The 12,049-nt window shown below is 34.2% G+C and overlaps 1 protein-coding gene across 1 annotated transcript; it reads right to left on the minus strand.

The window, feature by feature from the left end:
• Positions 1-854: 854 nt before the first annotated feature.
• Positions 855-10,003, minus strand: LOC120352165 (E3 SUMO-protein ligase ZBED1-like). Its single transcript, XM_039431859.1, has 5 exons — positions 9,993-10,003; positions 8,664-8,881; positions 5,206-5,473; positions 3,707-3,873; positions 855-2,413 (listed from the first exon to the last, which is right to left on the minus strand). The coding sequence occupies exons 1-5, from the start codon at positions 10,001-10,003 to the stop codon at positions 855-857; spliced, it is 2,223 nt and encodes a 740-aa protein (XP_039287793.1).
• Positions 10,004-12,049: the final 2,046 nt, after the last annotated feature.

Raw genomic sequence — 12,049 nt, forward strand, 5'->3', positions numbered from 1 at the left:
ATAAAAAATCGTAATTCATGAAAAAATCATACTCAATATATTCTTAAAAAATTAATTTCAAACCTATATGCAAAAAATAATAATAATAGAAAAACCAAAAAAAAATAATAATGGAAAAACCTATATGCAAAAAAAAAATAATAATAGAAAAAACCAACTAACACTAAAAAAAGTAATCCAAGTACCCTACATATACATTGAAATTTACTGTTTTTCATAAATTGAAATTTCCTGTTTTTCATCTATTGAAATTCACTGCTTTCCATCAATTTCTATGGAATTCTTTAAAGCAATTCCTATCTTTATTGAAGCAAAGATTCAGTCCACACTTATCACAAATTATTAATGAATAGCTACTGCAACTTGGAAGCTTGCACCTCAATCTTGTCCCCCAGCTTTGAGTGTGACTAACTCCATCCAGCCTAACATCTTTCGGTGGCGAGGCAACTGCAGGACCTCTTCTTCTCTTCTCCTGAAATTCTTCCTCTAGCTTCCTGGCGGTACTCGGCCTTCCTCTTTTTGCTTGCTCCTTCTCTCCAATTCCGCATAGTGTTATTGACAACTCCTCCCGAAATTGGCCCAGTGTCATCTTGTTGCCATGAACCCTCTTGAGCAGCAGCCATGAGTTCACGACAGTCAGGTCAATATTGGTTCAAAAATTATAGATCAGAATTTTTCCCACAATTGAGACCAGTATTTGAACCAATATTGACCGAGATGGAGTAATTTTCTCATTTTGCCACAGGGCCTTCTTTGCTTGGTTAGATTATAACACTTATGCATTATTAATGCAGTAAACTTACTTCAAAACTTAAAATTACTTTACTAACTAACTTAACTTTGACAAACTTAATTCACCATTCACCCTGAAAAAACTCTTCATCATCTAAACCTCCAAGAAACAAAAGCTTTTCCAGGTGTTTCCCAGAGAGTCTGTTCCTTGTCTTTGTTACAGTGGCACCTGCTTTTGAAAATAAACGTTCACAAGGAACAGAAGATGCAACAACAACTAAAACGTTTTTTGCTTGTTTGTAGAGTAAGGGAAACACACTTTTCATCTCATCCCATTGTTCCAGAGGATTTGATTTCAGTGGAGCTACTGGATTCCCTAGATATACAGAAAGTTCATCTCCCTCACTACCCCTACTTGACTTTTTTTTCTTCTGCCAATGTGCCAGTTCTTTATGGTGTTGCCAGAAGTCATATGCCTGTGATGAACTAGCAGCCATGCCTTCATCTGATTCTGAGCTTGTAGATACTGAAGCTTCCAATTTGATCAAGTCCCTCAGCTTTTTAATTGCCTTAGTACATGCAACAGGATCTCTGAAATGGAGGTTCTTGAATCGTGGATCCAAAAGTGTAGCCACAGCAGCATGGTTGTTGTACTCAATAGCCCCAAATCGTTTTTGTACTTCCTTTTTCACACAATCCAGGACTTGCTCCACAGCAACTGATGAAGTTTTAAATTTGTCCAGTTGTGACACCAAACAGCTTACTATGGGAACAACTTTTGATATTGTGACAAAATTTTCACCTGATACTTCTCTAGTCGCAAACTCAAATGGTTTGAACAGAGATATCAACTGTTTTATCACATCAATTTCAGTTGAAGTCAACATTTCAGGCCCTGTTGTTTTTTCAAGTAGAATTTCAGAAACTATCTTCAACATTTCAATAAATCTCTCAAGCATGTAATATGTTGAGTTCCATCGTGTCTTGACATCCAGGATTAACTTTTTAACTGCTCCCTCAGCAATTCCACTATTCACCTGGATTTCCCGTAGCTTGTCTGAGATATTCACACTATTTTTCACCCACTTGACAATTTCTCTTACCTTTTTTATAATTTCTTTAATTGAGTCATGATCAGTTGCAGTCTCAAGAACCAAATTCAAGGTATGTGCAAAACAGGGCAGTTGGCTTCTCTCCCCAGCAAATCTTTTTGCAGCTGCGACAATGTTTGCTCCATTATCTGTTACTATGCACTGTATAGCTGAAGCTTTAATTCCCCATTCCTCACAGATTCCTCCCAGAACCTCAGAAATATAATCCGAGGTATGACTTAATTTCAACTCTTTCACTGCAAGATTTAAATTGATTGCTTTTGTGTCCTTGAAAAAATGAACCGTGACACCAAGATAACTTTTTTCACTCATTGTTTCTGTCCAAATATCTGTTGTCAGACAGAGGCTGTTCACACTGCACAATAACTCCTTAAATTTTGTAGAACATGATTCAAACTTCTCGGCGAGCCTTTTCTTTATGTATTTTACTGATGGGATTTTGTAGCCTGGAGCTAATTCCTTCATAAGCCGTTTGAAGCCTTTTCCTTCAATAACTTGGAATGGTCGCATATCCTTGCAGATGAAGAATAAGATGCACAGAGTGATGGTTGAATGTCTGTCACCACCCTCTGAAAAATACACAAAACACACCATTCTTTATAGGATATTATAATTATTAATAATCAGTTTTGAAGAACTTTCACTAATAAAGTGAAACATTACAAGTATGAACAATAATGTTTTATAATAAATGATGTTACTGAAACTTTCTTTCAATTTTTCAATTAAAATCCTTTAAATTTTCTTTTTAGAATATTTCATCAATGATCTAATAACTACAGTTTTGAATAATTACCTACCCAGACAAAGTACGTAATAATATTATTGGTGTAGTCATTCTATAAAATCAGTAAATCATTAAAATTATCCCTTACTTGCAAGTGTGAGGTTGGTAGTAAAATAAGATCATGAAACTATTTAAATTGAAAATTGTTTATTCACAGCCAACAATACAGTTTGTATAACAAGGCATAGTCATTACAGTTTAATCCATGTTAGCAGGCTTTAATTCTAGGTCAGTCAAAGTTAAAACAAAAACAAGTAATATAAAATAAGAATTAATATATACTATATATAGCAGGTCAGTTGAAATTTCGATAATAATTTTCTATTTTTGCAATGCATAAAATGTCTCTGAGACTAAGGGCCGATTTCTCCACGAACATAACGGGGCGTTAAGCAGCTAGTTAGCTCTAGTCAGCTGATTTTAAATGGGTTTTGTAATGAGATTATTCGTTGGTTAAGAACTAACGATCGGTTAGATTTTGTTGAAATCGGCACTGAGATATTAAAAAGACAAATCACTTGATAGCATCTCCTCAATTGAATAAAATGCTTTTTTCTTGAAAAATTTTGTGACTATACTTTTGAATTGTTTGTTATCCTTTTGGCGTACTCCTATAGGCAGTTTATTGAACAATTTTATCCCAGTATACCAGTACATCTTCTGTGTTTACGAAAGTCGTACACGATCGGAATTAATTTGATTACATGCTCTAGTGTTGTGTGCGTGTACTTAGGTACTTTTAAAGAACAAACACTTTCTCAAGTGTTATTCTCATACTTCACCGCATGGTTTTTTATAATATTTTAAATAAGAGTCACAGTACCCTTTTAAATACTTTGATTTATGCATAACATGTTTTGGCTACTCACAAGCAAATGAACAAATAAACACTATGCATACTGTACTTATTATAGAATTAATTTGTTTATTTACATTTGAAAGTTGGAACATATTATGCATAGATAAAAATATTGAAAAGGGTACTGTGATTCTTATTTAAAATAAAAAACAATGATTAGTAGCTGTAAGATAAAGGAAACATTTAGTCCATAGTTTTGTGATAAGCATAATTTACCTTTCAAAGATGCAATTTTTTCATAAGACTCTGTGATTGGGTTTCGAATATTCTGATGTTTTTGATCAGGCACTGCATTTCCTGTACAACCACTTGTACTGGGAAGATTGACATCAGGTTCATCAATCGCATCATCATTCTTTGATGAGGTTGTGGTCGTTTCTTTTCTATAATAACAAATCATGAAAACAGTTCAGTTTTGCAATAATAATGATATCAAGTAACCTGGCTGGCTCAGGTCTGGAGTCAGAGTTTTCAGGTCGCACCTGATCATTCTCAGGACCTCTGACATGACCTGACGACTGCTTTTTAGGCAGCCGGAAACACGGGAGTGGCCCGAGAAAAATATCTTACCCAGGCTGGGATTCGGACCCAGGCCTCTTGGATTACAAAGCCTTACAAAACTTGGGTACCATGAACTTTCATATGTTTAAACAAATTGGAGGTGTTTCCGCAGTATTTTATTTCTTTAAAACATGACTTGCATTTGGCAACTGAATGATTTGTTTTTGTAAAATACTTCCAAACATCCGATTTTGGAGGAGACATTTTTTCAAATTTCAATGAAACATGAAAATAACAAACAAAGAACGAACACTCAAACGAAATCTCAGCTTTAGAGAGATAGAGTCTTAGAGTGGCGAACTGGCGATAGCGATATACTATATTAGGCTTGTATCCAGATTATTGTTTGTCGACTACGATGGTCTTTCAAAGTTTCAGATACAATGATGATAAAATACTCAGTTGAATTTTATAACTACGGTACTCATTCGATGCAATTAGAGTAACTACTTTAAATTTTATAGACGATATAGATTTACATGTAGAATTCTTTTGATTCGATATGACTGAAGACTGATCCGAGTACTGTTTGATTCGATACGAGTACTTTTGATTCGATACCGAGTAAGTTTTGTATCGATGCCAAAAGTACTTGGTATCGAAAGGAAAGTATCAATACAAGTAAAGTAGTTACTTGTATCGGAACGTCCCTAGTTGTATTACTTCATAAAATGTCTCACTTTTGTAGCACAGATTTGCTTGTCAACCGAGAGATTCTCTTCTTTGTGAACACTTTCAAATTTTTTCCGTAAATGTCCAATCACTGGCCTAATTTTATGAAGCCTATCGTGGTTGGGGTCATGCACAGGTAGAGCCATTGAATTGTCATTGAAATGCATGCATTTTTTTATTTCTTCAAATCTATTCACTTCCATCACATTCATAACTTTTGGATGACCAATAGTTCTGCTCCAGTAACTCCTAAGGTTGTTCATTTTTACAATTGACATGAAGATCAAAATCCCTAAATACTTTTTCAAGAAAGTCGGCTGAATTTAAAAAAATCGAGCAGGGTCTTTTTGAACACTATATATTAGAGTCTGTTCACAAATTTTCATCAATAGTTCTTCATTGAAAAAGTAATTGAAAAATTGGTATGGAGTCTCTAGCTGCTTCACTTCTTCAGGAAGAGGTTTTTCTCCAGTAAATTGTACATCTGGTGATCTAAATTCTTTTTTTTCCAAATGACAGCCCTTTTCTGTGTGCTCCTACCTTGTTGATGCGATGGGCCAGGTTGAGGGGTTGATTCCTGAAGATTCTCCAACTGATGAGTAGATTCACCTTCATTCTCAGCTTCAACAGTTTTACTCCTCAACTTAGATTGGGAAATTATTTGACCTTCCTGAGTGCTGTCTTCTTCATCCGATGACTCCAAGTCGCTCCTATCAGGAATAGTAAATGAGAGCTCATGTCCCTCACAATCTTCAAACAATGCATCCAAAATTTGTTCATCACTCAATTTGTCAATGTCTTTTATAAAATAACTTGATAATGCCATGATCCAAACTGCTGAAAAATTATTTTTACACTAGCCTACTAGCTTTATACGTTACTCTATTTTTCATTCCAATAATTATTGTTGAATTCAGAACTTTTTCACGAAAAAACAACACACAACACCTCTGGAGTCGTACTGTAAACATAACCTGCAAAGGCCAGGAGGTAAACATGCCAGAATGCATGATGGTGCAAATATGAGTCAAACTGATTTTTGTACAGCAAGAAAATATTTTGATATAAATCATAATAGAATGATTTTTCTATGGTGATTGAATATTATGAGAGACACATATAATATGTGTATATTACACATATAATATGTTTGTTATTGAGAAATGGTTCAAGTCTGACTTATTTTCTGGAATGATATGGACTAATTAGCCCACTTAGGGTAATTCATAGCTCATTATATATCAATTTTGGACGAAAATATTGGACTTGAACTTTAAACAGTAGAAACAATTTGGCTGATCTTTTTGGACTTGTTTTTCATTATCAAAATTTGGGAATAGAATACTTTTGGACCTGGTCTGTCGTTCTTTTTCAATTATATTCATATGATTTGCGATTGCGCCAAAAAATAAATGGAAGTAATATAATATTTACGAACATGAGAGTCAGTTTCTTTCTTGTTATAATAGAGATTTTTTTATTAGGTAGGCTACATTATTGCTACTTCATTTTATAACTAATACCATAACCAACCGTGAAAACATGAATTAAAATTATATTGGTTTATAAAATAATAGTCATGTACATATTATGCAAGTTTTCAAAACTCTTTTATCTGTTTCAACAAACAAGACTGACGACTGTTGATGTGTTGATGAATTTATTTTAGGTTAACTATAGAACCCTTCATTTGTTTTGCGATAAATTTGTTTCATCCCACATCTACACAGTCTCGCTAATAACGATCGATATTGTGAATTCGATATATTTCCAATTCCACCAGCTAACAAGATATTTTGAGTTCCGCCAGTCTGCACAATATTCGGAGTTCCGCCTGTCAACATATTTGGAGTTCCATATATTTCCAATTCCAGCCAGCTGCAAGATATTTTGAGTTCCAGATATTCCCAATTCATGCGACCCATGTCATATGAGTCTATGATTTCCAAAAAAAGTCATATCCTTTTTTTCATTTTTTTCAGGAATCACCAAAAACTGTTGTGAGTATTTAGGATTGGAATTTCAAGTTGTTTTTTTTTCATATAATAATGTCTTGAATCATAGATTACAAATCAATAAAGAGTTTTAGACTGTCTTGAGCAGAAAATAAATAATTTAATAATGAAGTTTGGATAAGACCTTTTTTGGAACATTTGGTGGATAAGGAAACATTTGGAACAGCTCATAGTGGATAAGAAGCAGTTTGGAAAATTCTAAAACACTTGAAATAATTTTGCATAATGTAATTGAAACACATTAAATATTGAAATAATGCATGACATAAATCGAGTAAGTTATATTTAAAGATAATAATATTTATATATTAATTTAGATTGAATGAACAGTAGAGAATGAAATCAATAAGAAAAAATAATTGTGGCGGAAATAATTAAACTCAAACAAACATACAATCATTGTCATCTGGCTCACCACATTCATAGGTAGTTTCATCAGGATTGTTACAATTTTCAATTTCACCATCAAGTTGTGGGTCATGCACATCATTTAACAAATGTTTGTAGAAGATCAAATCTTCCCGTTCCAACCACGAGCTGCCAAAATGTTTTGATAGGAGACAATTTATGTCCCTCACTTTAGCAGGCTTTAGGGTAGTGCCTCTCAAAACTCTTCCTGGCTGAATCTCTGCCGGTGTCCGCCCTTTTTTCAAAATAGTTTTGAAATTGCTGAGATCCATTCGATAAGTTGCTTCCCCTCTGACCGTTACCTTCTGAGTTTTCCTATTGCAATGCAAGTAGACTCTCTTGCATGGTTTAAATTTAAAATGCCATTGGCCAGGCTTCAACACAATATCATTAACACTAGATTTCCAGTCATAAACTACGCAATCATTGTCACCCAGTGTGTACACTGTACCATTTTCTTGGAATATTTCATGGTAGCCTTCTGGTAATAGAATTTCTTGTTTCCTCCTCACACGCTTTTCAATTTGAGCAAATACACGATCAGCTGGTAAAAAAGAATGACCTGTCACTGGGTAATAGAAAACCATGTTTATAACTTGTGTAGGAGCATCACATAAGAGCCATTTACAAGCCATGCCAATAACTGTGGAGTTCTTGTTTTGGCCTCCACAGCCATCAGAAAAAAGTCGAACTAGTTTGGTGTTTTCTTCAAATGGTAAATTCTTCAATGAGTGGTAGATAGCACTAGCTATTTCATTTGAGCCCCTTGGAAACTCATTTTCCAACCATGTATAGATTGAAACATGATTTTCATCCAGAGGATCTCCAGAAGTACCTCTGCAGACTGTAAAATTATAGCAATACAGCTGGCGGCTATAATAAGCAGATTGATCTTCAACTTTTGGAAGAACCAGATTCTTCTCACAATCATAGGAAATAGTGACTGCTCCATCTTCTTCTGATTTCAAAGCCTTGAAAAATTGTTTATAACGCAATTTATGGACACGACTAGCTGTCATCAATTCTGTCCTTTTTTCTACACTCTTCTCAACTTTAAGTTTATTGTCCAATTCGAGACAATAAGAGCACAAATCAGTAGCAGGTTGTCCGAAGCCGATGTTGTACTTGTTATTAAAATATTTCCTAAAGTAGTCTCTTGGTACCTTTAATGTTTCATCACATTGGGAAATGTAAATACGCCATAGCCGATTAATTGATAAATCAGATGATAAATAACATCTTGATGATCTACCCCTGCAATAATGCTTTTCAAGGGGCTGCAAACTCTCTATGAATTCACTGATTGAATCCTGTTTTTTTATAAGCTTTGGATCTAGTGTCACCCCCTCTTGATTCTTTTATTGCCTCACCTTTTATGTAGTGTTTCTTACAAAGATTTTGAAGTTTTGTTTTTGATACACCTAAAATTCCAAGAAAACTTTTCTGGCAAACTGGCACTGATGGAAGAACTCCAGGAGCATGGGTCGCTTTTTTGACAGAGTAAGTTACAGCCATACCTTTTCTCGAACTTCCCACTTTTTCCACGCGGCTTCTTTTGGGTGCTGACACGCTGCAATACTTCAACATCATGGAGTCTTGGTAGATTTTGTCTAGCTTTGCATAAATTATTCTATGGAAATGTTCAATGTCCCTTCTAGACAGTTGGTCGCATTTGTAGGAAGCACTTTTTGTGTGTCCACAGCTTGGCATCCGTGGTTGTCCTTTAGGTTGGTTTCTGAAACAGAAAAAAAACATTTCATTAATATTTAACCTTTGAGTCGTGACCCCCTCAAAAAATCACATAAGTCGTGATCGTGGGTCCCAGGGACCCATTCTGAAACTACTCTAAAAATATGACTTAGAGGTTAACTTTCATTGCAATTTTAACTCAGTATACAAGTTTTGGGTATTCAAAGACAGCTACAATAGTTAATGTGAATATAATTACTTTATTTGTGCATGTAATATGAAATTCAAAAAAGTACAAAATTTTAGGTTAGAATTGTAGTGCATTTTTAAATATAAAGAAATATATGAAAGATGATTATTTCAAGATACACTCAATGTTTTTTTGAATAGATCTGTAATTTTTCTCCCCTTTTTGTAAATGTCTTTCGATGCACCACTTGGTACTCCCCATACCTGAGGCAGAGACGTTTTTGTTTTACTCTCTTCTGCATTCACAAACTGCACAACTGCTGCAATATGCTTACATGCTCCTGCGACTCCAGCCAAACATTCACAACAGCATTCACTGACTGCCCTTTCTTGATTCAACTGCAATAAAAAAGTCAACTTTGAAATGCAACATGTCGAAATAGAGTTAGAAGCAGACTAGAAATTGATAATGGGCTGACACATCTCACAGACTACTAGGACTGATGTAGGCTCTCCATAGAGCCCAAATATATATGGAGCTTTCTCTACATAAAAGTGACTAAAAGACTGTAAATCTTTAAGTAACTGATAGGCTAGGCGTTGGTTGAGATTTCCATTTGTTTAAGTGGTTTGGAATATTTCTATAAAGAATATGACATAGGTAATATTACTGTTGAATTTTGTGCAATTATTTAACAGCCATGGCTGATTAATGTCCAAATTATTAAATTGTCTAGTATTATGAAAGTGGTTTAGTGACATGAAAATTAAATTTTTATTTGCTTAGCCTACTACGGTACAACATTCGATTAATAATCTACTCTGCTCTGCCCCACACCAAAATGTTCATTTTGATCTCCACTGCAAATTCTACCAGACCTGACATGTTTAGAGTAGGCCTACATGCAGACTTGTTGAAAATGTTATAAGTTAAAGTTTACCTAGTACCTTAAGGTACGGTACCTTACCTAGCATACATGCTAACTTACTGAACATGTTTAACTCTTCAATTTAGGCCCGTTTGCTCAGTAGAAGTTTAACTATAATTCTAGTTTAAACCATCAGCTGACTCAATTGAAACACATTATAATAAATGCAACCATAGCTTGATTTAATCCAGTTTTAATTTAAACTTGGTTTAAACTGCTACCGTACTGAGCAAACGGGCCTAAATGTTGTTTCTATACATATGGTATTATACAGATAACAGAACATACCGAAAATATGATACCATACCGTACTCGGTTTCTACTTGACTTTCATGCATTTCAAAATTGATTTAATAATATTATAGGTACGGTATTTTGTTTTCAGCATTGAGTGTAGGCTAACATAGCCTACATTATAAAATTTATCAGTAAAATAACTTGCAGTCAATTTTTGAGTATTTATTATGAATAAAAATTTAGAATACTTGAAAAATGATAGTAAATATGAGAATCTTAACCTGAATAATAAAATCAATCGAGAGACAAAAATCCTAGATAAAAAGTCCTGCAAAATTCTTAGTAATCTTAAAGGTATGAAAATACAGAAATTATATGAATATGAACAATAACCTAATTTCACAAAAAATGAAAACTAGGAATTCAGTTAGGTAGAATCCAATCGTACCTGAAGCTTTCAAGCTGTTGACTATGTAACACTGAAAGAGGACAAATATAGCAACTTGGCTATAATGTAAGCAGAAGGAGCAGAAAGTCTGTCCAGAACTGAAGGTTCGATTAATAATTAAAAATAGAAAAGGTTGAAAAATACCAAATACAATATTGAAAGGAGACGAAGCTCAGCATATTGTATTACATAAGCGGGCTGGGAAATGACAGCTTAACGCATGTCAAGTTACATGGGGAATATTACTATATGTAGAACACATAAGTAATAATAATAGAAGATAAAAGAAAATGAATGATTGATAGTATTTAAATAGTTATTATTTAGGAATAAAAAGTTAATCAGGAACAAAATTGAATGGGATGAAGACTACCAGTAACACAGTGCCTCTGAGAGGGTAAGTACAAAAATGTGAATAATAGAATAAGACTTCCCTGAATAATTAATGATGTGTTGCCAAAGTGATAGGCCTACGGTGACTCAAATTCCGAGGATGAAACTTGACTCCTGTCAAGTACATTGTAGTTGCAGACAGCTGCTGGGCTAATAGAAGTTGAACGATGAAGATATCTTGATTATATCCTGATAAACGGTGACCGATGCGGAAGAGAACTTGACTTGAATACGTTGAGATATGAAAGTTGAGACTGTTCCAATATTAAATTGATAATGAGTATAACGACGAATGGGCACTTCACAAATTGAATGAGTTTCACTGGTTGAATGTTAATTGGAAAAAGGTTCCACCATGAGTTAAGTAGAATAAATGTTTGAGGTTATGTCCTAACGTTGATGTAATTGCAGTGAATAAATATTTGAAAAAAGAGATAAAATGTTCTTGACGACTGAAATCACTGGCATCAGTAAGAATTGAGATTGACAAAGTTCGACTAAATAACTGATGAGTAGCTAAGACTGAGTAGCTAAAAATGAGTAGCGGTTGACAATGAAAGGCAAACTGCACTTGCGCAAATTTCCTGAGTTGAAATGTTGAATAAGGTAAGCTGCACTTGCACAAGACTTCCCAAGTTGAAAAATGTATCTCCTATGAGCATACATGAAGAATGAATGTGACCGCTAAAAAATGTGTACTGATGCTCAGTAAAATTGAAGTGATAAATAATAAATCAAAAGTTCATATTGAGGATTGTTGAAAGCTCATGTGGAATTCATGTTGAAATTACTTACAGTTCATAATAATAATATGATGAATAATTGAAAAACGTTGTACGCAGAAAGCATGGCGTGATTTGCAAAAAGGACGCTTAGTAGAAAAGTCCCGAAAGGTAAGTTAAATTCATAGAAAATATGGTTGAAAAACGTTCACTGATGAAAAATGCGTTGAATGGTTCTTGAATAAGCACACAAACTAGGACATAATGAATGATGAAAATGGATAAAGTTTTCCAAA

This window comes from Nilaparvata lugens, chromosome 7 (assembly GCF_014356525.2).
Source record: "Nilaparvata lugens isolate BPH chromosome 7, ASM1435652v1, whole genome shotgun sequence".
In the NCBI taxonomy this organism is placed as follows: Eukaryota; Metazoa; Arthropoda; class Insecta; order Hemiptera; family Delphacidae; genus Nilaparvata; species Nilaparvata lugens.